Source organism: Lepus europaeus, chromosome 18, assembly GCF_033115175.1.
Source record: "Lepus europaeus isolate LE1 chromosome 18, mLepTim1.pri, whole genome shotgun sequence".
Taxonomy (NCBI): Eukaryota; Metazoa; Chordata; class Mammalia; order Lagomorpha; family Leporidae; genus Lepus; species Lepus europaeus.
Window position 1 is genome coordinate 32,805,365 of NC_084844.1, and position 26,491 is coordinate 32,831,855.

General features: G+C 54.2%; 1 protein-coding gene across 12 annotated transcripts in view; it reads left to right on the top strand.

Annotated features, from left to right (window-relative positions):
• MSI2 (musashi RNA binding protein 2) overlaps positions 1 to 26,491 on the top strand; it is a 406,247-nt gene that overhangs the window by 336,285 nt on the left and 43,471 nt on the right. For 11 of the 12 annotated variants that reach the window (XM_062175386.1, XM_062175387.1, XM_062175389.1 and 8 more), the window contains 2 exons: positions 11,028 to 11,142; positions 20,729 to 20,803. In XM_062175386.1, the coding sequence (XP_062031370.1) occupies positions 11,028 to 11,142; positions 20,729 to 20,803 (190 nt within the window). Of the gene's footprint in view, positions 1 to 11,027; positions 11,143 to 20,728; positions 20,804 to 23,976; positions 25,263 to 26,491 lie in introns of those variants that run through there. The other variant, XM_062175398.1, reaches the window with a different exon arrangement.

The following is a 26,491-nucleotide window of genomic DNA, read 5'->3' on the forward strand; positions in this document are numbered from 1 at the left end:
GGCCTTGCTGCCTTCTGCCCAGGGCACAGCTGAGGGCTTAATCCTCAGAGCAGGGACTCTGGGGAGGCAAGGGCAGGGCAATGAGAGAAGAGTCCTGAGCTGGCCTCTAGGACTCAGGACTGCAGTGCTGAGTCAAACATCCACAGAGGGCAGCCCAGGCTCGGATGGCATCTGCCCCCTGCCCCCGGCAGGGCACCCCATGGCCAGGCTCGCATCCCCTCCTTCTGGCTTCTTCTCCTTAGCCTCAAAACCTTGAGAACTTGGTCGAGAACCAGCCCCGAAGTGGTGGTGGTGCTGGTGCTGGAGTGAGTAATGTGTGTGGAATAAACTGGGCTTCTGTGTTCATGATCCTATTTGTAGCATCATTCTCACTCGTAAGCTAATTTTAGCCATCTATTCTGTGTCTGTTGCCATTTATAAAATGAGAATGTCAAATGCAATATTAAACAAGCAGGATGAAGGCAAAAAAGGAAATGCCAGAGAGGCATTTAATAAATGAATCCTGCGTTTACGTGGGCGAGGGAGAGATCCTGGCCATGCATCACCCACGCACGTGTGCACACGCCGTCTGTGTGCGCACTGCCTTAACAAGAGCTCGGGGGGGGGGGGGGGGGGCGGATGGCTTGGCTGTAAATGTTTCTTGCTTTTGAGGCAGAAGGAATTTTGCCTGCAGGGAGGTGGCCTCCCAGTCGCCTGGCTCTGGCTCAGTTGCCCTTCACATGTCCTCTGGCAGGGTGGGTGCAGGGAGGACGAGTGTCCTGCGTGTGTGTCTCAGCACCCAGCCCCTCGGGGCTTTTACCACACGTGCTATCACTGGCGTGCCCCAGCCCCACCCATGGACTGCATGGTGCTGAGAGGGGACCGTGGAGCCCACTGGAAGGGGCTGCTGTTCCCCTTCTCATCTGCCCACGCTGCAGGGCCTTAACTTGTCCCTGGGTCTTCCCTTGACCTCTTCACACAGCTGCTCAGCCTGACATGCAGGGAGGTTGGAGCTGCTGCTCCAGCCCCACCTTTTCATCTTTCAAATAAGGGAGGACCTGTGCAGGGCCTCTGCAGAGCCCGCCACAGGCTGCTTGGGATAAACACCTCCCACCCCCCATCCTTGGGCAGAATGTGGGCTCCTGCTGGAGGCTGAGGTTTCCCGTCACTTTGAAATGCCCTTGCAGGCTCCCAGAAATGACAGAACAGCTGCTGCTGCCACCATCAGCTTTTTCCCCAAATAGTGCAGCCTGCGACGCTCCCATTGTGCACCTTGCTGGCAGGAGCAGGGGGATGGGCACTTACCTGGCTGGGAGGGCTGGCGGAGATGAGGGAGAGGAGCAGCGGCAGTACTGTGCTGAGAGCCTGCCAGACTGCCAGGCTGCGGCTGGGGGCTGCTCCCTCTCTTCCTCTTTACTCTCTGGCTTTTGGGATGAGGCAAACCTAGATGTGAACTTGGCTTGTCCCCTTCAGAGGCACCCATGCCCCGTGCAGAGCAAGGTCAGGTGCAACCCTGCCAGCTCTCTCCAGTGCCAGCAGTTGATAGGATGAACTCACTCACCACAGCCCTAAGCAGGTAGGGACGGTCGCTCTGATTTACAGATGAGAAAATTGAGCGTAGAGAAGTGAGAGTCAGCCCGTCGCAGGTTGGAGAGCTGGCAGGTGGAGCCAGGTTCCAAGCTCAGAGCCCCCGCCACTAAGCCGAATGTGGTGTGGCAAGCAGGGCCCTGCCTCCCCTGGGATCTGGGAAGGGAGGGCAGCGTCGTTCCTGATGCACGTGTCTCATACAGTGTTGGGGCGCAGCTCCTCTCTGCCCACTGCACGGCCTGGACTCCGCACCCGGGAGGGAAGAGCTGCCCCGCACTGTCTTCCTCTTGTGTCCGTGTTGGTCCTGCCTGGCCCATCACAGGTGTTCAGGTTTACAGCTGTTGTGACCTTCTTCACCTTGTTTTAATAAAACAGAGAGCAGAGGAAACTGTAGGTGAAATTAATTCCGGACGTTAGAATTGGGAATGGCTGGGTGGAGGCAGGGCCTGGGAGGGCGGGCCCTGGAGTGGGAGAGGGGCTCTGACGCTGACGGACCTGGGGGCTGTGCCTGGTGGTCTTGGTTCACCAGCTTGTTCCCCAGAGCCTCGTTTTCCTTACTTGCTGTAAGTGCCGGACTGATAGCACTGTCCTGCAGAGGCATCAGGCTGTGGACTCAGTGAGAGAGCTCGGCAGAGTGGACATCCTCTGAGGCCTTGTGCGCACCAGGCGCTGTTGGTGGCATCCACTGTGTGCACATGTTCCATGTCCTGTGAAGCGTAGCTTGTATGGGTGTATGCGTGCACACGTGGGCACACACGACACTGGGTGGTGGGACTGCCTAGCATATGGGTACCGCTCAGTGGACCAGGTGCTCTTTCCTCCCCAGGGTGATCCTGCTGAGTCAGGATTATAATTCCGACAGAATTTCCGGTGCTTTTCACAGCAAGTCTGGACAAGCACATGTCCCACTGGTGGCCTTCACCCTCCCTAAGCTGGCATTTCCGCTGCGGGTTTTGCAGTCTGTGGTTGGGTCATCCCATAGCCATTAGAGCCTTTTTTTGCGATAGAGCAAGACAAATTCTCGTGTACAGGTGGGTCCCCTGGAGCTTGGCCACACACCGGTCCCTGTCCATAAGGACAGTGCCTGATTGTGCTGAGTGGGAAAGAGAGGAGGTGAGCAGAACGTGGAAGTCCCGTCTGCTCACTGCCCCAGGCTGGGAAGCTCGCCGCGTTGGCAGAGGGCAGCAAGCTGGCACAGTGAGGGGAGTTTGCACTTGCCCAGTGTGTGAGCACCATTCCCCGACGGGCTCCGGGCATCCGAGCACAGCTGCCGGATTTTCTGGAGGTATGGTCATTGCCCACCTCTCCCCCCCCCACACACAAGATGGTATCTCCCCGAGCCCTGTGCACTCTTGCTGGCGTGAGTCCATCCTGGCTCTGGGCATGCAACATCACTCGAGGGAGTCAGAGCTTGGGAACGTGTGTCAGCACTGAGAAGGGGTGATGCCCCGTGTGTCTGTCTCACAGGGCCTGCCTTCTCTCTGCAGCTCTCTCTGGTGGGTGCTGGTGTGCATGCCACCCCCTCAGCTCATTACTCTGGAAGCTTCCATCTCCGGCTCTCATTCAACAGCTGTCTGTCGACAGGGCCAGCTTCCTGGTGTGAGGCCTGGGTAGTCACGTGGACTCGTGCTGCTTTCGCACCCTGCTCTTGCCATGGGCGTACTGTGGCACAAAGACCACTCCCCCTCACTCTGCGGTGGGCCCTGCGTGTTCTGTAGCTGGGCCTGGGCCAGGCACGATGGGTGCAGCCTGGTAGGACCGTGCAGACCGTGAAGGAGCTTGCGCTGTGTGTGTTTCTTTGCTCTGCAGCTTCCTTCGAGGGACAGGTCTGCTCTGAAACCTTAGAAACCTGCAGGAACCCCAGGAAGGAGCCATGGGTCTTCATTTGAAAGTCATCCCCCCTTCCCTGTTCTGTTTCCCTAGACGGCCCTCGGGGCCTAATAGCCAGAGGAAGTGTCCGCTTGGGACTGTAGAGAAGCAGTGTTAGCCTGGAATCAACCAGACTGGCAGCGAGGGGCCCAGCTAGTCTTGGCAAGACCAGGCAGACCCCTGGGGTCTGTAAGGAAGGACAGATTCCCACGGGGGAAGCTGCAGGACTCCTGCCCCCAGCCCTCACTGCCTTCCCCTGCTCCGGCCAGCCACAAGGTCAGACCTTGGGCCGTGATTGCCATCTGAGCACAGGGGGCTTTATCCTGTGCAGTGGGCCTCCCTGCCCTGGGGGGAAGGTGAGTGGTTTCAGACAGCACCAGAGCTACGGTCCCTGTCTGCAGACAACAGAGCTTCCTTGTCCTGGGTGCTCCTCCGGGGGCCCAGGGGCAGGGCTTGGGTTTCCCTCGGGCCCCCAAGGCCACGGGCTGACTGGGGCCATCTGTGTACAGATGAGCATGTGTCAGAACTGAGAAGGCGTGATGCCCCGTGTGTCCATCCTGGCAGTGAGGTTACAGGGCCAGTGCAGCCACTTCGAGTCCCCGCAGGGAAGCTGTCCCCACAGAAGCACAGCACCTTCTCGGGAAGTTGATGTGAAGCAGCACCCCCACCTTCCTGTTAGAGAGGGCAGTGCAAGACCCACCCCCCTGGCATGACTGTAGGGCAGTGACTGGGTTCAATCTCTAGGATTCAAAGCCCCCAGCCCACCGCACACAGCCTGGGTCTGCACCGCACACGAGGTGTCTGAAGTCTGGGCCTCAGTTTCCCATTCTAGGACTTGAGCATGTCGCTGTAAATTGGATGCATTGATAAACTAGGAAGAGGGAAGGTAGATTAAAGTATCATATCAGTGTTAGATGTCTGAAGATTAGAAACCGTGCCCTCTGTCTAGAAACACACACCGTGATGTATGCAACTCACATAGGGCACGTAGAGATAGGGGCACAGAAGGTGTGCAGGTGACGAGGCAGCAGAGGCAGAGTGTCAGCGCAGGGTGAATCTGGGTAGAGGAGCCACAGGTGGTTTTTGTGCCATCCTCGTGGCTTTTCTGTATGTTTGAGATGATGTCTGCATAAAAAGAAACAGCAAACCTCCTGGCTGGGCTGCTTGGGACGCTATGGGAAGAGGAACCCCACCCCCAACAAGTACCCAGGCGTTTGTGCCCCCAGGTGCAGCCACCACTGCACCCAGCCTTTGCCATGTCCTCTGGAGGAGCCAACTGCGCCCTGGGTACCTGTCCCAGAGTTCCAGAGGTTCCTCTGGGTCATTATTCTGAACTGTAATGAGAGGACTCCCAGGGAGCCACGCCCTCCCCTGTTTGTCTTGCAAAGCAGCATATTTGGAGAATGAAATTCTAAAACACCTCCCAGTTGTTTCATGGGGGTGGGAGGGGTCACACTCCTGGTACTTAGGGCCTGGTGTGGCTTTGCTTTGTGGCCTTTGTCAGTTGTGCGTCATGGAAATGGAGACCTAGTCTCTGGTGTGTGAGCCGCTGGTCACAGGTGGCCCCCAGGGCAGTCTTAAAAGCACAAGTCCATGTGGCATGGCCTGCAAGCTTTCCTGGCCCTCCAGTCTGTTCGCTTTCATCTGGCAGGCCATGTGGGAAGCCATTGGTGCAGGAGACTCAGGGCTGGGACTTGAAGGATTTTCTTCCCCCAGCCTTGGCCCATCCCAAGGCTGCCCTGTCGAGAGCACTTGAAGGAGCTTTGCCTTTGGGTGTGGGGTGGTGAGCCTTTACCATAAATGAGGTCTCAGCAGAAGGTGCCGAAGTAGCTGCAGCGAGAGGCCTGGTCACCGTGAGCCCCACAGTGGAGACCCAGCCAGGCCTCTGCAGGGCTGCAATGGAAGGGTGCTCCCCTCCCCTGCCCCCTGCCCCACCGTGAGAGCAGCCCTCAGTACCTGAGAGCACAGCCAGCCAAGTGCCAAGGTGCACAGGGCCTCCCTGCTCTCTGCTCATCCAGAGGTGGACCCTACAGCCTAGACTTCTGGCCCATCCCCCACTGGATGTGGGCTGCCCAGGAGGCCCAGCAGAATGTGGTGGAGGAAGTGCCGCCGCCGTTTAATCCCTGGGCTAGGTTAAAAGGAGCCCATGTTGCAGCTTTTGCTGGAGGCTCCAGGGATGCTCCTGTTGGGACATCTGTCTTAGAACATAGCATGCTCACAGTGAGAGGACCACAAGCTGTGAAGAAGCCATGGGTCCCACCCCCAGTCAGCAGTCCCAGCTGCACCAGCACTGACCTCCAGCCTGGTCATGACTTTCTTTGGCTCCAGTCCCAGCCACCCCCATGAGGGCTGAGCAGAAGCCCAAGCAGGGTGCAGAGCCTTGAGGCAGAGTGGGCCCCTCAATTTGAGAGTGGTTTATTACATAGCGGTTGGCATCTGGGACACGGTGTGAGGCCACCTGACCCAAGTTCATGGCCAGGGCTGTGGAAATAGGCTAGTTTCTCTCACATGGGTTCTGCCTTTAACCCTGGTTGCCAGGCCAAACTCTCTGGCTTGCGCAGGGCCTGTGGGAGGGTCTTGGGGTTGGGTGACCCAAATGGTGGAACCCAAAAGGCTCTGGAGGCTGACGCAGCAGGAGTGTGGGGCAGTGGATGTGCGAGCGCTTGCATCAGTGTGAAGAGAACAACGGAGCGAGGGCTCAGGCGGGGAGAGACTTGCCTTACTTATCCCCGTATTCCCCAGCGCCTAGGCACATGGACTCTCCAGGAGCAGGGGACTGCGTGGGCAAAGCCTCCTGGTTCTGTGAAGTTTTCCCAGAAGCCTTCAGCACAGGCCAGACCAGGCTCCCTCCAGCCACTGTTGCCTTTCCCTGTTGCTCCAATGCTCAGGCCAGGTCAGGATTCCCCAGAGAGTGCGTACACCATGGCCCATGGCCTTTGGGAGCCCTCACCATTGACATGGTGGGCGGCTGACTGAGCCCTCACAGTTCCCACTGCCCACCTCTCCTGGCAAAGACAAAGCAGAATGAAACGGTGCTGCCAGCCCTGTTCAGCGAGAGGCAGAGTAGGTGGGTTTGTTTAAAATACTCCCATTACAGTCAGTTAACCTTTATGTTCCCTAAATGAAAATTGTATAAACCTGAAATTTTCGTTGATCATGTTGCCTAGGAACAGGCAGCAGGTTTTCCTAAGACAATGCCATAGATTGTCACCAATAGGGCTATTAGAAAGTGAGCCGGTTAGCGATATTATTCCCCATCCTGGTGTTGCCTTAGGTAATTATCTGTCTGCCTGTACAGGGCACGCCCACCTTCCCAGGCTCCGGCAGGTTCATGCAAATGAGGCGTCACAGCCTACCTCCCTCCTGGTCCCTGCAATAGAGGCCTGGGGTCCAGGGGCCAGTTGTCACCCCTGGAAGCCTATGGTGGATGGATTTATTTCTGTTTAATCACCTTCGCCCCCTACTTGCCATGATGATGACCCTCAGAGCCCTACCGCTGATTGTTACATCATCTTAAGAAAAGCAGAAAACTTGGGAAATAAATAATGGTAAAACACACAATGAAAATTAAAAACACAAAGTAGCTCTAAGACAACTTTAGGATGTCCTTTTTAGTATTTTTTCTTTATATGACATCTATGTGTGTACATATGCATACATACATTCATGTTTTTCTTTATATGGTATGTTTATTTTTGAAAAGGTCTCTGTAACTTGCTTTTTTCCTCTTGTAGTGAGGGTGACCAGCTGTCCTGGTTTGCCTGGGCTGAGAAGTTTCTCAGGACTGATCTATGTCATTATTGACATGCTTTTCCATAGCTCCACAGTGTACAACCACTGTGGATGAACTCTGTTCAGCTTGGGGTATAGGCATTTGCTGTAGCCGTTAAGCTTGGTTGGCTGGCGCCGCAGCTCAATAGGCTAATCCTCTGCCTGCGGTGCCAGCACACCGGGTTCTAGTCCCGGTAGGAGCGCCGGATTCTGTCCTGTTTGCTCCTCTTCTAGTCCAGCTCTCTGCTGTGGCCTGAGAGTGCAATGGAGGATGGCCCAGGTCCTTGGGCCCTGTACCCGCATGGAAGACCAGGAGAAGCACCTGGCTCCTGGCTTCAGATCAGCGCGGTGCGCCGGCTGCAGCAGCCATTGGAGGGTGAACCAAAGGAAAAGGAAGACATTTCTCTCTCTCTCTCTCTCTCTCTCTCTCTCTCACTCTCACTGTCTACTCTGCCTGTCAAAATAAATAAATAATAATTTAAAAAAAAAGACTCTGCTTGGGCTGCCCACACCCCATATCAAAATGCCTGAGTTGAAGTTTCAGCTCTACTTCTGATTCAGCTCCCTGCTAATGTGCCTGGGATAGCAGCAGAGGGTGGCCCAAGTGTTTGGGCCCCTGCACCTATGTGGGAGACCCAAAAGAAGCTCCTGGCTCCTGGCTTCAGTCTGGCCCAACCTAGCTGTTACAGCCATTTGGGGAGTGAACCATTTGGGGAAGATCTCTTACGGTGTTCCTCTCTCTCTCTCTTTCTCTCTCTCTCTCTCTCTCTCTCTCTCTGTGTAACTCTGCCCTTCAAGTAAATTTTCAAAAAACAAATTTAAAAAAATTATAATTAATGCTGTGGTGAATAACTTCAACCATATGTTCTTGCAGAATAAATTCCTACAAGTAACAGTAAGATTATTAGGTCACAGGATATGTACGTGGCATTTGCTGTGTTAGCAAATATATCAAGAAAAATATATACCAATATGAAAAACGTATGCCAGTTTCTACCCCTCCTCCCATCCCTCCAAGGCCCCTTATAGCAAACAGTGCTTTCATCGCTGTCAGTGTGATAGGTGAAAAATATGTCTTATCCCAAATGGGGACTGTGTGTGCACATCAGCCATTTGTAAATTGCCTGCTTCTGTCTCCCACCCGTTTCTTTTTCAGGAACCTCTTCTCTTGCCCTTTAGTCTTTAAAAGTCCTTACAGGGCAGACATTGAGGCACAAAAGGTTAAGCTAAGGCTTGTGATGCCCCCACCCCATATCAGAGTGCCAGTGCAAGTCCCAGCTCTGCTTCAGCTCCAACGTCCTGCTAACGCATCCTGTGATGGCTCAGAGGATGGCCCAAGTACGTGGGCCTCTGCCACCCATGTGTGAGACCTGGACGGAGTTCCTTGCTCCTGGCCCAGCCCTGGCTGTTACAAGCATCTTGGGAGTAAACAAGTGAATAGAAAATCAACCTCTCTACCCACTTCATGCCTTTCAAGTAGATGAAAAATGAAAATAAACAAAAATAAACATTTTAAAAAGATAAACTCCCTTTAAAAAATTAAAACCTCTTGTATTAACCATATCAGTCTTTAATATTGAACTGTTTTTTCCATTATTTAAGATATTTGTGATTATCATTCTTTTTTTAATAAAGTTTTATTCATTTATTTATTTGCGAGGTAGAGTTACAGACAGAGAGGGAGAAACAGAGAAAGGTCTTCCATCTGGTGATTCACTCCCCAAACCGCCACAATGGTCAGATGTAGGCCAATCTGAAGCTAGGAGCCAGGAGCTTCTTCTGGGTCTCCCACGCAGATGCAGGGGCCCAAGCACTTGGGCCATCCTCCACTGCTTTCCCAGTCTATAGAGAGGGCTGGATCGGAAGAGGAGCGGCCAGGACTCGAACCAGCGCCCATATGAGATACTGGCCCAACAGGCAGAGGATTAACCTGTGCCACAGCACTGGTCCCCGATTATCATTCTTTAAAGAGTAAGAGTAATAGAAGGGTATTTGTGGGAAATGGAATTAAAAGGTAAGTTTATTTTGGTACAGAGATTTTTGAAATCAGTGCATATGAAGAGTTTCCAGAAAGTTTGTGGCACTATGTATTACGAAAAAATCGTGCATGGATTTCAAATGTCTTGTGCAAAAATAATCTTAACGTTTAATTCCACCTCTCCATAAACTCCTGGAAGTACCCACAGGCCTGTTATCTGGGGTCTCTGAAAAAGAGATTTGCCATTTTTGGAGGTATTTCCCTAAACTTGGTCACTAAAATACTTTCAAAAGTATTTGGGATGAGAGATTTCTCCAAAATGGCTAACTCACATAGGTCCCTTTTGGAAACAGTGGACACTGTACACATTTTTAACTTTTCCTTGGTATCTCCGACACGCTGTAAACAGTAGTAATTTTCTGTGTTACGGTGCTACCTTCAGCAGCTGTTGCCCTACGGAGAGCTTTTGCTTCTATGCCGTATGGCCCTGACTGCTTTTCAAATAAGATACCTGGTTTTTGTGTCTCTCCCATCACTACCAGGCTGTCACACCATCACTTTGGCTGCTGTAAGCATTCCTGCCTTCCCCCACCACATCCTGTCTTCATCAGCAGTGCTTGCTAAATTTATCTGTAAACCAGAAGTCAGTAAGTGCTGAGCGAGAACTTGAGGCGCGGTAGTCGGACCGTGCAGGCTGCGGGGTTACTTTTTCCCCCAGGCTTGTATCGCGTGTGGTTGAGGTGGCTCAGTAAGGGCCTCTGGGCGGTGTGAGTGCAATCGGCTTCAGACACTCGGGAGGCAGAAGAGGAAGAGGAAAGATTCGCAGCCACTAGCAGATGCAGCTGCACAGTGAGGCCCCGCAGTGCAGATGGACAGCGTCGGTGTTTAATCCTCTTACTGCTCTCAGGAGCGGGGTGGCATAGGCTTTGTGCAAGTGGCTTCTCTGACCTAGAAATTGTAAAGATCTGGCTCCTAGGCCAGCACCTGCGGGGCACGGCTTTCCATGTGTAACCCAGGCCTTCTGATGCTCAGTTTGCTTGTCTGTGCTGGGGAGCTACAACTAAATGGCCTATTTTATTTATTTTTATGTATTTCTTGGAGACAGACAAACAAAAGAGCTCCCACCTGCTGGTTCACTCCCCAGATGGCCGCAACAGGAAGGGCTGGGCCAAGGCCAAAGGCAGGAGCCTGGAGCACAATCCATGGCTCCTATGTGGGAGGCAGAACCCCAGTCGCTTGGGCCGTCACTGCTGCCTCCCAGGGACTGCAGCAGTAGGAAGCTGGAGTCAGGAGCCAAAAGCCAGGCCCTCCAGCGTGGGACACAGGTGTGCTAACTCACGTCTTAACCACTAGGCCAAATGCCCGACCCTGGCTTGTCTGTTTCATGAGTCAGGATCACATGGCCTCATGTGAAGTCGCTGGCCCGAAGGGTTGTCAGAGGAACTTGTAAAGAGCCAAGCAGCGACGAGGGATCATTGTTGTTGTCGTCATTGTTGTTGTTGTTGTTCACAGGCGCCTCCAGCAGCCCTCAGCTGCCTCCTTAGCCATGCCGCTTCCACACAGGCCTCAGTCTGAGCCCGACCTCCGTGTGTTCCCCCCCTTACGTCCTTGCCGTCCTTCCAGAACCCAATTTCATCCTTGTAGGTTTTTCCACAGCAAGATTTGCACAAGTGGCGTGTTTTCTTAAATATTTATTTTGCAGGCCATTTACTCAGCACGGCTATTTTTACAGTGAGTAAGGAGCAAGGCTAAAAATAACTTAGCCCATAACCAGATCAGTCCTGCATTTGACATTTGCGGGGAATTCATTTGCATCTCATTTGTTCTCCTTTCTGTTTAACAGGTAGAATGTAAGAAAGCCCAGCCTAAGGAAGTCATGTTCCCACCTGGGACGAGAGGCCGGGCCCGGGGACTGCCTTACACCATGGACGCATTCATGCTGGGCATGGGGATGCTTGGTAAGTCGGGAGCCCAGGGGTGGCGGCGGACGGGAGGGCAGGAGACACCTGGCGCCCACTGGTCATCCGCCAGTTGAACCAGCTGCTTGAAATGCCTAAGCCTCAGTTTCCTTTTCTGTACATAAGGATGACAGTTCTCCCCTTTCCAAGACCATTGTGATGATTACATAAACTCACACATGTGTAGTCACACACACACACACACACACAGAAAGGGACATAAAAGTTCGTGGAAACATGGAATTGAAAGGTAAGTTTACATGATAGGCGTTGTCCATGGGCTTTTGGACCCTGTGTGTGTGTGTGTGTGTACACATCCGAGTATTTGTCTTCCCTCATGCCTGGCTCAGAGGTTATTTGGTACTGTTTCATCTATCTCCTCTGAAGAAGGGAAGGTCTCCCTAGGCCTCCGCCTTCTGGACTGGTGACCTCTGACCCCAGGCTGGCTTTACTTGGGAGGCTAAGGCTATGTTTTCTAAAACTTGGGCGAGGAGGGGAAGTCCTGAGGGTGGGCGATAATCCTGTCTATTTAAATGATTAACATTTTTCTCTTGGGATATCAAAATTTGCATTTAAATGGATGTTTTAAATAGGCTGTTTTACTCTTTATTTGCAAAAAAAAAAAAAAAAGATAAAAGACAAAGTGTGTTTGTTCTGACTAAAAATGATCTCTCCTGGCTTTTAGAGAAATTGAGTTGCATGTTATGCCCCCTTCCTCAAAGGTATCTCTGTCCACCCTGCGTAGATAATTGAAAATCTCACCGCTTAAATGGCATGAAAGATGGGGAGCGCGGCAGAGATGCGCGATGGTGCGGTCGCAGCAATAATTAGAAATCTCAAGGCGAGAGAACGGTGTTTTAGTGCAAGTTATTGTGTGTCGGGAAAATACTAATTAAATGGGATAAATGGTAGTTAATGGTGAAATTCCATTCAGGCACATGAGCTGTCTGGTGTTAATGGGTTTTCATTCGGTTTGGCTGCGAGTCTCTCTTCCATATTGTTTGATAAGCTCTTTATGTGTTTTCAGATCTGCTGTTTAAATCATTCCTGGCTTCATTTTAAATGTATGAAACTTTGCCTGGTCTTACAAAGAATTGTGTCTACATGCTTGTCTTGTGGAAATAGCAGGGGCAGGTAAAGCTATTTGTAGGGACTTCAGAAAATGGAGCAAGACAGCACGAGGATCTGAAAAATGGCCAGAGTGTTCATTCTTCTCAAATTAACTTCTGTGGTTTAACAATTTCAAAGAATACTCTGATTGTAATTCTTCAAAAATTGGGCAGATGATTCTAAAACTTAGGTGGAAGAAGAAACCCATGAGAACGTTTTTTAAAAAGGAGAATGAGAAGAGTAGTTCTATCTTATCAGAACATAAAACAAAGCAACAGTAATTAAAACAGTATGGTACACAGGAATGTACCTGTTGATAGAAAGCATTAAATAGTCTAAATATGTATATATACATGGATATGTGTATATCCATATAAAAGATTTATTCAAAAGGCAGAATAACAGAGGGAGGGAGAGACAGACAGAACCTCTCCTCCAATATGGGATGCTTGGCATCACAAGCAGGAGATTAACCCACTATGTCACAAAGCTGGCTCCTAAACTAAATATAAGTACCTGTCATTATTATTTTTAAATGATTTGAAAAATCAGAATTACTGCATGGCTGACCATAAAAAATAACTTACTGGTCTTTATGTTGCATATCAAAAGAAACTCCACCAGAATTAATAGCTTTAAATGTTGAAGTCAAACCTGCAAGAAACAGGGCTGAACTCCTTGCAACGTGCTGGCTTTTGGCTTCTTGGATTTAACATGGGTGTCACAGCCCTCAGATGTAAAGTGGCAGACTTTCTAGGATCCAGGGTTCAGGAAGTGCCCTAGCTCTGGAGTCTACCTTTGCACCCTAGGAAGAATGAGCCAGTTTGCATCTGGGCAGAGAGCTATGGAGTGAAGCCAACTTGGCTCATGTGCACGGGCACAGCTGTGTTCAACTTCCCAAACTCCGAGCACCCAAGCCTGGATCCCTACACACAGGAGCACCCACTGGTTTCATAATGTGAGCCATGGCAGGAGTTGGGGCAGGAGACATTCACCAGGCAATGGTCATTGAGCACTGGCTGCCTGCCCAGCCCAAGCAGGAGTGGCCCCATGTGACAGCTCATCACGTGGATACTTAATTCATCTCAGTAGCACTGCAGGGGCTCTTAGGAGCATGGGGAAGCAGGGCACCCCTCCTGGTGGAAGTGTCATTTCATCAGGAAGGAGAAGGTTGTGCAAGCCAAGAGCCTTCTGTTCACAAGGAGCAGCCTCAGGAAGGGACGATCTAATCGTGGGAGGCCAAGAGGCTCCCGGCTGGCTGGGCAGCCAGTGGTCCCCCTCTGAAAGCACCTGCCAAGGTGACAGGAGATGTGCGTGGTCCCTGGGCTTCTGCAGCCGCCACCTGCGTGTCTCCTACTCACTGGGAGATGGAGATGGGATGCGTGCCAGGTGCTTACTCGTCTGCCTGACACTTCCCAGTCCTCCGGCACTCCTGGCTGTGACTTCCTGGGCCACGGCAAAGAAGTGATTGTTGGTTAAAAATATCGTAGTTCACCCTTTAGTTATAATCCAGCCCCACCCCTGCCCCACTACTTAAGGCTTTTGCCTGCAGTAACTGATTGAGACAGAGACCCCATCCAGTCCACCCCTAGGGTGAACAGGTCTTCCCTCCCCCCCAAAAAAAGAGTGCTTTGGATGGAATTGATGGTGCCAGCCCTGGCTAGAGCAGGCCTTCAGCAAGGAAGGGCAGGGTCCAGGGAAGAGAGCTCAGGACTTCAGCTGTGTGGCTTGGGGCAGGTAGCTTAGCCTCTCTGTTCTTCCTTGACCCCATCCATGGGGTAGTGATCTCGCTTCATGGAGTTGTTGGAGGATAAATGGAAATATGTGTTGTCTGGCAGATGCTGTCTTTTGTCAAATCTAAGATGCAGTGGCTAATAAGACACAGTCTTGGTGCGCCATTCAGAAAGGACAAGGTGTGCCTTGAATTTTGCTGTGGGAAGCTCCCTCATCACATTGCCTGGAGATAAGTCCCACTTTCAGAAATGCTCAATTGAGGAAAAGTGTGTGACCCGAATCAACAAGATCCAGTGATGGGAGCAACAGCAATGCAGGCTCCCTGGATGGATCATCCACCGTGTAGGTGTCCGACACCCTACCACTGCCCCTGGCCAAGAACCTGGGTAGACCCATGAATGAGACCCGTGCTGTGGCCTAGGCAGCCCCTCCTGCTTTCAGGGCCCTTGGATGATCCTTGAGTTGTGGCCACCCACAAAGATCCGTATGCTGGGCTCCAGGCCACATCTGCCCCAAGCCCTCCCGGATTCTCAGCCTCTACAGGATCCAGGTGGCTGCTGAGCTTGGTCTCCACAAAGAGGTCCCAAGGGTGTCCCCAGCCACCGGCCAGCTCAGCCTAAGCAAAACAGCTGAGTCAGGTCTAGAGCACTCAGGGAATGGAGTCATGGGCTCAAGGTCTGGGTGTCTGTTGTCCCCCAGCCAGGCCACCGTCCCCTGCGAGCCTTCCCCGGTGCACTACCGTGAGCTCCCTGGCTGTCATCGTTTTGCCCATTGGCACAGCTGGGCACTGGGGCCTGTGGAGTCTCTGGGCTAGGACACCACCGTGTGGCATGCTGTGACGGAAGCCTTGGCTCCATCATCTGATTCTACTTCCTCTCGTTAGTGGGCCTCTTCCCTCCAAAGTGGCCATGTGGCACTGGCAGAGCCTAGTCCTCTGGTGAGATGACCTGACATCAGTCCTGGGACCACCGCCATTGTCGCCAATGACAATTTGGCTGATGAACTTGGCTCCAGTAGAAAAACATTTTTTAGCAGTGTATTAATGAATGAAATAAGGTTTCAGTGGTTAAATTTTTATTGCTGAAAGAGCAGAAAATTAGTAGCACTTCTAGGAATTTTTTTTTAAATTCAGACTACAAACCATTAAAATGTTAACATTCGTTCACCAAGTATTTGCTGAGTACTTACGAAGGGGCAGGTGTTGTCCTACACTCCAAGGAAGCGGTGGAGAGCAGGCCCTCTGCTCTCAGGGAGCTGTCACTCCAGCGAGGGGTCGGAGACAGTCCACAGGGTGCACTGGAAGGGACGTTGGGCACCTTGGAGCTAATTTCTAAACATCCTGTAAGATTTCCTGCGTGCTTTCGGAGGGAGGGCTCAGCGAAGGAAGCGCTGGGTGTCTAGCTGCCAGGTTGTTCTGTTCTGATCTCTCTGGATACGGCTGCAAATACCCCTGGGGAAAACCTACACCTGTTTTGATCCTGGCTTTCCTAGTCTTTGTCAGGATCATAGAAGAATCAGTCCAGTGGGAATTCCTTAAGGAAGCAGGAGAGAAGATAAGGGTTCATCCTGAAACTAGGTCTCCTACCTTTGACCCAGACAAAAGCCAATCAACTGAAACCCTTACAGAAGGTGTTTTTACAGCTTCGTGGGGCTCATTGCCTTGCCACGTGGGAGCCGAGAACCCACCCTGTCCGGCTGCCTGCAGTAGGATCTGTAGTTTTGCTGTATGAAGGCAGACCTCATGAAAGCAAACACATGATGATTGTTGAAATATTTGATTGCCGTTAGCTCTCTCTGCCCTCCGCCACGTCACCTCGAGCCCTTACCCCTGCTGGCCTCATGGGCTCGTGCTGTTTATTTCACACCAGTGGTGGAGAAATGGCACACTGCTACGGCCTTGAAGCTGAACTTCACACTGGCGGGCCAGGAAATGAGAGGTTCTGACCAGCTGAGGCACTGGAGCCAAGAGCATTCTATTTTTCCTTTCTTTCTTTTTTTTTTTTTTTTCTTTTTTATTTCTTTGAAAGGCAGTTACAGAGACAAAGAGGTCTTCCATCTGCTGGTTCACTCCCCAGGTGGCTGCAGTGGCTAAGGCTGGGCCAGGCCAACACCAGGAGCCAGATTGGGTTCAGCTTGGGCCATCCTCCGCTGCTTTTCCCAGGCCATTAGCAGTGAGCTGGTTCGGAAGTAGAGCAGCTGGGACTCAAACTGGCACCCACGCGGGATGCCAGCACTGTAGGCAGCAGCGTAACCCACTATGCCACAGCACCAGCCCCCAAAAGCATTCTTCACTATGCTCTCCTGAGAAGCCCCATGAAATCCTGACCCAGCGTTCCTGAGCTTTAATCCCCTCTGAAATGAAAGTTAAAACATTAAAAATTTAAAAACAAAGCCAGTCCTTGTTGAGAAGACCTGGGAGAAGAACGGGCTGGCTGGCACTAACAGACATGAAGGAGGTGGAGAGGATCTTAGAACCATGCCTCTAGAGACACGTTTGTCATTGCCCATGAGGTCTGTCCTTCCCAACAGTACTGCTTGGGGCGTTCCCAGGGAAGGCCTCATTGGCTCGGCTGTTTCCTGGTGACCAGAGGAGACTTGGAATTCCAGTCTTCATTGTCAGTCCAGGGCAGCAAGGCCACCGAACTGCAGGGGTGAGGGAGCCCTGCGTGCACCTGTTCGTGTGGTTGCCCCAGCCACATTGCACGCCAGCTGGTGAGCACTGCACCCACGGCTTACACGACTGAGGAACCCAGATTCTCCTTGGAGCTCACTGTCATTCAGTTTAAATTGGACAGCACAGTCTGGAGGGGAGCCCTTGTAGCTCAGGCTGGTCCTGGGGGCAGGCGCCTTTGTAGACTTTGGCCTGTGTGTCCTTCCCAGGAAGGGCTCTTGGGCTTAGTGTTTTGTCTGTTTGCAGAAGGCGTGGAGCTGACGCGGTGCCCCAGGCAACGCTCTGCATGTCACAGAGCAGCTGTGTCACACGCTGGCGGCTCCCTGGGTAAACAGCCCTTCTCTCTTGTCTCTTTCAAGTCAGGGGCCTGGTGGGAGCAGTTTTCCGTGACTCTGAGTGGCTGCGTCACAGGCCCTGAGGGAGGATGAGTCACGGACCTGTCTCCAATGCAGACATCTCAAGGGCTGGAGCAAAGACCCAGAACCTCAATTCTGAGAACCCCACCAGCATCCCCAAAATGGGGCCCAGAATGAGCTCACTGGCAGACACAAATTCTGATGACGGTGTCTGAAGTTTGCTCCCACGATAGAAGAACCAGGTCTGTGAGGAAGGGGCCCTGCCAGGCAGAAGCTAGATTCTTTTTTTTTTTAGTTTAGTGACAAGAGATAATTACTGTGGGATTGATCAGGCATCCAGAGTACTGGAGCAAATAAATTGTGCAGTGGCCAGCGCAGGAGGGGCCCAGCTGCTAGTGGAAGCGGTGGCCGGGTCACCCAGCGTAACGTGGCGTGATGGAGCGTCCACGTGGGTCTGCTGTAATGCGCTATTGATATGCAGCCAGCCAATTTCCCCCGTGTGGCTGGGGCTTCGAGCTGTTGGAGCAGAGCTGGACTGCACAGCAGCAAATGAAGAGGAAAATTGAAGTAATGTTGTATTATAAATTTATAATTTCATCTGCCTGACCTAGAAGATGTTCTGTGATGGGGAGTGGAGATGAGATCCCCCGCTCTGGCCCGTGCTGCATTCTCATTTGCCTCATCCAGGAGACATGGATGTCTCCGAGAAGAGTGGGTGAGGCCCAAAGCCGGGGTGAACTTCATCACACTTTTCTTCCTTGTTGAAGACTCTCAGGTCTGGCCGGAAGGGTACTGGCCGCCTGCGTGCTGGGAGGACTGGCCATTCCGCCATCCCATGCCGAGGGAGGGGGCACACACTTGCTGTCTTATTACTACTAAATATGTAAGATTCCAGCTCTGGGGCTAGGGGCGAAGGAGCTATTTTCAGCAGTGAAGCCCCTAGGCAGCGGTGATTTGGCCGCTTGCATATAATCCGTGTATCGATATTGTTGAAATAATGGTCTAAGAGATCTAGTGCTGAAAAGGCCTGATTTGTAAGCAGGTGATTAATTTGGAGGCGAATTGGGCTGCTCAGCTGTGAAGCAAACAGCCAGGAAGGAGCCAGAGCGCATGTGGCCCTTGAAGATGTGTGGGTCCCAGGCGCTGCTTGCTCCCCTTCCACTCCTCTCCCCATGAGGGACCTGCACCCAGCGTCCCCCTGGGCTCTTCAGGTCTCAGTTGGTGCAGAGCTGCTGAGTAATTCTGTCTCGCCTAGGCAACCCTCTCCAGAGAGATCCCCCGTCTGGGTGATGGAGCCGGGTGTCAGGCCCTGTTGAAGTTGACAGGGCAGCTGGCAGGGAGTTCACTGTGACTGCGGACTTGGGAAGGCTCTGGCTGAACCAGGGAGAGGAGCGCCAGCTGGTCTCTGGGGAATCTGGGAAATCCCTGTTTGCAGGGTCGTGCAAAACCTCCACAGGCGGAGACACAGCTCCGAGAGAACAGGGAAGACCCCTGTCTTAGGTCAGGTCTTTGGGAGCAAAGCCCCATGGACTTGGGTGGCTTACAGTGCTGGAGGCCGGGAAGGCCAAGAGGAAGCACTGGCAGATCTGCAGCTGACGGGGGCCTGCGTCCGTCCGGAGGATGCCCTCTCACTTGTGTCCTTAGGTTTTGGAGGAGGCGAGGGTCTCTCTGTGGCCCCTGTTGCAAAGAGCATTCACTCTCCTGACCCAATCACCTCCCAAAGACCCTGCCTCCTAGCACCATCAGTGGGGGTGAGGATTTCAGCACAGGAATTCCGAGAGGGCACCAGCATTGCAACCATAACACGGGCATGATCTCAGGCCAGAGACAGCCCTGGCACCGAAGTCTCCTGACCTCCAGACAAGTGCACTTCGGGTGTGATGGCAGGCCCACCAGCATCTAGGAGAAAGTGAAGAATGGTGGAGCCCATCTCTGCACTGCTGAGGCACAGCAGCTCCGAGTGGGCAGTGGGAAGACAAGCCAAGTCTGACTCACGATGCCTGAGCACAAACGAGGTGGGAATTGGCGATCCCTTCCTCACATCCTCACGTGCATGGCCAGCAAGCACCTGCCGCGATGTGAGAGGTCCCGTCCGCTGGGAGGTGGATGCTGAGAAGCTGGCAGGCGTTTGTAGGGAAGGGCAGACGCAGGTGTGGGAAGAGGTCACTGCTGGCCTCATCGCTGGGGAGCCTGGAGCCGGCCGTAAATCCACCCACAGAAGGAACTTCCTGCCAGCATTTTGGTGGTAAACAGCAGAAGCAGCACTGACTGCTGTAAACGCAGAGGAAATCATCAGAAGGAACTTGGCCAGGGCACAGAATTGTCGGGAAGCCTGGAAAACAGGAAGCGGCCAGGTGGGCTGAGCCACAGCCCCCACCAGAGACAGCCCGGAGGTGACCTGGATGGGAGCCACTGTCACCATCCCTGGGTGCTGGATCCTGCTGCTGGTGCCAGAATAAACGCTGAGCCACAGCCTCCTCCCTTCCCCACCAAACCAGAGGCGGATCCCCAGGGAGGCTTCTGGTGGCCCTGCCCAGGTGTCGTGCCTGCCTTCCTCCTGCCACACTCTGGAGGCGCAGGAGAGAGGCCGGCGCAGCTTCCGTGTTGGGGCAGGCCTCTCCCCAAGGTTCACGCCTAGGGAGGGAGTTCAGGTGCAAAACGCAAAAACAACCACATGTTTGCCTCTCACCAGTCAGAGCCAAGGCCATGTGTGTGGTGGCAACAGGGTGGCCTGTGGTGTCTGTAAGGCGTGAATGTACCAAGGCGTCCATACCTAGTGTAGAGCGAGGCAAAGTGAGCCTACAGAGGTAGGAGCAGAGGTGGCCGCGGGTCTCCTGAGGCCAAGAAGGTCACGCTGGCCTCTATTGTAGTCAGAATCAGAGGCAAGGATGTGACGAGTGAGGTGGTCCGAATGGGCGCAGTGACTCGCTGAGATCCAGAGGGACAGTTCACAGGGCGTTAACAACAGACCGGGGGCGGTCACACCAGGACTCGCCAGCAGGGCTTCCTGTTGGCCCCACGCCGGGCCGTGCAGTTTCCACGGCACTCCCTGGTTGTCTGCTGAGATGGACCCGGAAGCAGCCTGCAGGCCCTGAAATGCCTGTATGAAAAGCGCCCCCAGGCCTCAGTGTGGGCCACACTCCATGTGTATAATTTAGCACAGGCAGCCCCTCACCAGTCCCCAGGGGTCTCTCAAAGCTCTCAGCATCTCCACACAATGTCTGTGCTGGGTCCCCAGGCCATCACGTCGCTCGTTAGGCCTGGCATTCGCAGAGGCACAAGGTCAGCCCTGAGTCTGGCCACTCATCTGCCGCCCCCAAGTGCCCATCTGCAGGGCGCTGGCCCTGTTGCCCACTGCCGCGGGAGGAGGCATGTCGAGGACTTTAATCTCTACTGTCAACAGCTGTAAGGTAGAATACACTCAGGTAAGCTCTCCAAATGTCAGAGCCAGGCATGGCCTCGTGGTCGGTGCTAATGCGTGGCATTTACTCTGCAGGTTCAAGAAAGTGCATGGACTTTGGCGGGGTGGGGGTCTGGCTGCCCAAATACAGGTTGATTGCCATCAGGCTACAAGCAGCACCCTTGGCTGCCCAAGGCTCTGGGTAAAGACCCTCCCAGGAGACGAGTGCTTTTGTGCCTCCCTGCCACCTGCCCTGGCAGGGCACCCAGGCCCGGGACGGCAGCACTGACGGAGCTCTGTCTTTCTGTGTTCAAGGCTACCCCAACTTTGTGGCAACCTATGGCCGCGGCTACCCCGGATTCGCTCCTAGCTACGGCTATCAGTTCCCAGGTGAGTGGCCGGTTCTCCCGGCGCTGGGGAAACCTGGGAGGTGGGCTGTACTGGGAGGGTGGGGGGATATGGGATGACCCCAGAAAGGAATGCAGCTCACTCTGACGCCTCACTATGAGATGACTCGAATGTGCTAGCTTTCAAGTCCACGGTCAGGATGCAGCTCATTTCTGATGCACTGAAGTTGTTCATGAGAGTGGCAGCTTTTAATGAGAGAGGGAAAGAATGAGGAATGGAGGCAGGAGGCCCCCTCTGCTCACCCCCTTTCCCTGAATCCTGCTGGGGACTGAGCTCTAGGCCCAGGGTGCTCTTCCCCCCTCGCCCACCCTGCTGCCTGCCTCCTCCACCCTGAGTGCCTGCGGCCTGTGGCCTCTCTAACCTCCCTGCCTTCCTCTCCTCCCTTCCTCTCCTTCCTCCCCTCCTCTCCTTCTCCGGCTCGGGCCTGACTGCGCCGGCTTTGCTGCCCCTCTGCTGTGTGCTGGTGTTGTGCTGCTGGCGTTGGGAGGCTGTCCAGTCCGGGTGGGGCTGTTTTGCCTTTCCCTCTGTGTGAGCATTGGAAGCTGGCGGCAGAACCCGCCTCGATGCCCACTCGCTGAGGCTGCTGCCGCTCCGAGGCAGCTGGCAGGCCCGGGAGCAGGACGGATGGGTGTGGGCTCAGAGGGCTGGGTGCTCAGGGAAGCAGTGTTTGAGGAGAGGCCACTGGGGAGCTGGACGTCGGTGGGGGTGGACCGTGAGGCTTCTGGGGAAGGCGTTAGGAGCAGAACCTGTGCTCTGCCGGCTGCCTGCTGGGGGAGGGAGAGGCTTTGTCGCTGACCGGTGGGGGGAGCTGGGGTTGGGCTTCAGGCGGAGATTCCCGCCTGTTGTCATCTTGTCTAGACTTGGCCTGGGAGCATCATAGGTGTGATCTGGTGCCGGGAGGCTGCTGAGCCGGAGCAGAAGGAAGTGCTTGCTTGGCCTTGGCCTCAGCCCGAGCTCTGGGACCAGGAAAATATTTGGGACACTGAGAGCCGTGCCCTGTGCTGAAGAGCTCCCTTGACCCGCTCTGGGAGCCCAGGCTCTTGTCCTGGCTCCAACACCAGGTGGCCCAGAGGCTGGGGCAGGTCACCTGCCTTCTCTGGGCCTTGCTGTCTCTTCTGTAGATGGGGGCTGAGGTCTCTGCAGTTGTGTGGGTCACAGGACAGGGGTTGCAAGCTAGAGGCTCCCACAAGAATGTCCCACAAGAATGTCAGGGATGGTTTCTCAACTGGAAGGGGCCCCCAGCAAGATCCCTGAGCTGCACTTGGGGGACCCACAGCATGGGGCTGTGTGCAGGCCGGCAGTGTCCTGAGATCTTCCCCACCTGCCCGCACGACCCCAGGGCACACAGGTAGGAAACCCTGTGCAGGGGGTCACAGCCCGTAAGAGGCAGCAGTCCCGGTGGCAGCCGCCACACTCGCCATCACCTGGTGTCCGTTTAGCTGCTAAATGAGATTTAAAGTAATTAAATGGAAAGAAAAGTGCGGTTCTGAGCCACACTAGCCCAGTGCTTTCCAACCACTTGTTAGCCACACGTGTGGCCCTCAGCGTGCTGCTGGTCCCAGAAGGGCAGAGGTGAGGGATCTCAGTGTGGGTCAGTTCAGGGTGCAACACAGTCGGTGCCCTGCTTGGGCCTCTGTCTCACCTGAGAGCCTGCCCTCGGGGGCCCCCGGGAGCCAACTCAGAAAACACCTGGTAGAGCTCTGTGGCCACGCCCTGGCCCCCACAGCCAAGACTTTGCAGAGTGGAATGGGGTTCCCCGGATGCCCAGCCCTTTACCGAAGGCCAAGGCTTCGGGAGCTGGGGGTTGGCAATGCGCTGGGTATGAACGGGACAGAACGCAGGCATTGCAGCGTTCTGGGAGCAGCTCCCTGGCACAGGGGAGTCAGTGGTTCTGTTCTCTCGACCAGCAGACGGTCCAGTGCCCGTCCTCCCCGTTCACTCCCTGGACACCTCTGGTTTCTCTTAACCCATGGCCAGAAATTGGCCACCAGAGGCCTTGAGAGCCGCGCTCTCAAGGAGAGTAGAGTGCGAGTGACCCTGGGCAGCCCTGGGGCTGGACCTAGCTGCCCAGCCCCCTTGTGGGGAGCCAGGCTGGTAGCAGAGTTCATCTTGCTCCTGACCCCAGCCCTAGAGAAGCTGGGCCAAGCACAGCGTTGGCTCCATCACCTGCCCCAGTGCCCCCAAGCACCTCCGAAGCTGAGCAGGCCCCTGTTCCAGCCAAGAGCTCAGGGAGGGGCTACTCCCTGTAGAACCCTCTGGAACTTGGCCCCTCCTTGGCCTGAGGGGCAGAGCAGCTGGGGATGTGCCTGCAACATCTCTTGCCTCATGCCAGTGAGGAGTGTGGGTCCCGCCAGAGCTGCCAAGCACAAAACGAGGCTCAGAGCTGGGATCGCTCGACCCTGGCCCCCGTCAGGTTGCTTGCATGACCCCTCCCTCTGTCTGGGGATCCTGTGACTTGGTGAAGTCAGCACAGCCATCTCATCACCACCACCCTGTCCTGATGTTATGTGCTTTGTGGTCTTCCCATGCAGGTTCCTCAGCATTTACCCACTTCCTACCCTGGCCCCTCCCAGCCCCGGGCTGAGGCCCTCCTCACAAGGCTAAGAGAACAATGCCCACCCAAGTCCTTGGGAGAGGCCCAGACTCTCCATACTGTCCGTGTTCATTCTGCAGCCACACAGCCTGCGTCCCCCAGGGGACGACAGTCGCGGTCTCCTGTCGGGGGGGCTTCCTCCTCGCCTGTACACCCCGATTGGCACAGGGTCTAGATGTCTCTGTCAGTGGAGCATCTTAGCCCTGTGATGGGGGCCATGGCAGGCCCTCTTTAGCCACGGTCGGTGCTCAGCAAGCTGGCCCCTGCCCACCTTCGTGGTTCTCTGAGAATACATGGGATGTTCTGGGAGAGGAGGCCACACCCCTTTGGGTAATATTAACGGTGGGCAGTGGGTCTTTGCCAGAAAGCCTGGACAGTGCCAGCTTTGGGAAAGCTCCCCCTTCCCGAGCCCAGGCGCCTGCCCGGACCCAGGCCTGGGGTCGGCCGTCAGTCTTGAGTCACTAGGATGGTGGCCTGTGGTCTGCCCTGCTTCCTATCCCCTGCCCCTGGCCTTCCCATTTCAGGTTAATCTGTTAATTTCTGTTCTTATTTCACTTTGCAGACTATTTGCCGATTTCACAAGACTTAATTTTTATCAACTAGCTCTTAAGAGAGGCATAACAAATGGGGCTTGCTACCATTTCTAGAGAGAGGACACAGTCCTGGCCCAGCCTGGGCCACCCCAGCTGCTGTGCCCACTGAGACTGTTCTAGCTGCCCATGTGAATGAATGTCTTTTCACCCCCTCGTTTTTAATCCCTGGCATGCTCACTGCCCCGCCCCGTTGTTTTCTAAGTTCCATTCTCCATCGCCTTCCCACGTTGTGTCTCGTGTGCGTTGTGACCGCCTCCTCCCACCACTTCCCCAGAACTTCTCACAAGCTCTGGAGCCTCTTCAGGGAGAAGGTGTCAAGTTTCTTTAAATAGTGACCAGTGGGGCACTCCTGGAGGTGAGCTTTTCAGTGCCAGCGGCCTAGAGACTTGCAGCTGTGTGACCTGGAGCCCGTATGTCCTGTGGTGGACACTAGCAAAAGCGAACACACACACACAGACTCTTCTCGAAGGACGTGGAAAACCTAGTTTGCAAGAGCAGCTGTATAAAGGTGATCTGATTGTCGCTGGGGCCTCTCAGTGGCTGTTGCCGTGAACGTGTGCAGAGTCACCCAGGCACTGCCACCTGCCAGGCACACGGGCACGGGTCCACACGGACCCCTCCTTCCCCAGCCTCACCTCCCGCACATTCTCTGCTGAATGAGGGGGGAGCAGAGAGCCCTCCCTGTTCAGGCCTCTTGTCAAGGCTGGCACCGCCGACGGTTGCCTCCAAAAGGCTCTTTGCCCATGTTCCTGACCCGATTCGCTTCGCTGTTTGAAAGCTGCCCACCCCCCACCCCGCTCTCGCGTTAATGGCTGCGGCTCAGTGGGACCTCGAGAGTCACGCCTTTGTCCGTGCTCATGGTTGTGAGAAGTGACCGGCAGGCGCTTCCCCTGGACGCAGGCGACGCGAGCGAGCCCACGGTCCAGTGTCCGTGTCCTCGCCGCCCAGTGTGCGCACTTTGACTCATCTCATTAAAGACGCTCAATGTAATAAGTGCTTAGTTTCCTTTTATTTCCCTGCAGGCAATTTCATGAACACTTTTTTTTTTTTTTTTATTCAGAATAACAAAAATCTGTATGGCCTTTCTCCCGAGCCTCTTCTGTTTTGGTTTGCTATGAATTGCTTTGCTTTGGTGAACTTGCCCTGGTGCGCTTGCCTCACAGACGCCTTGGCCGTTGTGAATTTCCTTCGTCTCTGTAAATAGTTCATCTGTGCTTCTCCCTAATGACGTTTCATTTTTCCCCCCTGTAAGCAACTGAGGTAGAAAATAAATTGTTTACCACGGACATGCTGTGTGCTGCCGTCTCTCAGCTGACAGGGTCCTGCTCTCGCTCCGGGGGAGCTGGATGCACTAAATAACCAGCCCTAGTCACAGCCTCATGCGGTTCCCAAAGCATGCACGCTCCCCCTGGCTGCTGCCTGCTCCAGCCCTCCCTGCTTCCTGGAGCCCCCGGGGCTGGCGCGAGGTGCTCTGTCGCCCAGCCGAGCAGCAGGGAGTCTGCCCGCCACGGCTGTGCTCTCGCCCTGGCGCCCCTTCCTCTGCCTGCGCTCCCGCCCTCACGTGAAAGCAGCACGGGAACCTTGGGAGCCCCCACTTCTGTGCAGCAGGTGTGTTGGGTGCCCATACCCGCGCTCGTGCATGTGTGGAGGTGCACGCGGCTTGCTGTCCTGACTCCCTGAAGCAGTGCAGGTTGAAGGAGGCACCTGTGGTGCAATGGAGATGTTGCTGGACGTGAAACCTGAGGACCTCATCTCCAGGGCCCACCTGGCTGTCTGGGAGCCATTGTGTGGCCTGGAGCAGGCTGCATGGCCCTCTGAACCCTGGGAATAATGTGGAGTTTTCATAAAGTGGGCATCAGTGCTCTGGTTAAGTCATCTCTCCAGTGGTTGTCCAGTCCTTGTCACCCACCGTGGACCTGCCTGCTGTCAGACCGGCCTGTCAGAGAAAGGAGTGATGCAGGCTCCCAGAGGAAGCAGAGGGTTGTTGGGACTTCCTGCTGACCCTCATGCCCCATCCTTTCCCTTCCCAGCCTCCCCACAGGGTGAGCCACAGGCCCTGGATTAGGCGTAAGACTCCTTCAAGGTGCCCGGACCCATAGAGTGTCATGGGGCAGGTGCTCCGAGGGGGGAGCTCTGTGCTCGGAGGAGACCAGGGTGGGCCGCTCGTTCATTGTGCCTCTAGAGAAGGTGATGCCAGAACTAGATCCTTAAAAAGTCACATGCGATTAGCTGGGTAACGAGAAACAAGTGTATCCCAGGCAGAGAAACGACATTCTTAGAGACTGAATCAGGTAGTTTCAAGAAAGAAAGAAAACACAGAAGTTAGTAATCAAACAAAAAACAATGGCATAAACAAATGAAGAATTTGTTTATCTCTCCCACATAAAAGAACCCTGGATGTGGCCCCATAATGTTAGGCATCAGGGTTTCTTGGCCTATGTTCTTCAGCATAAGACTCCACTTCATAGTATAAGGAGGCTGCTC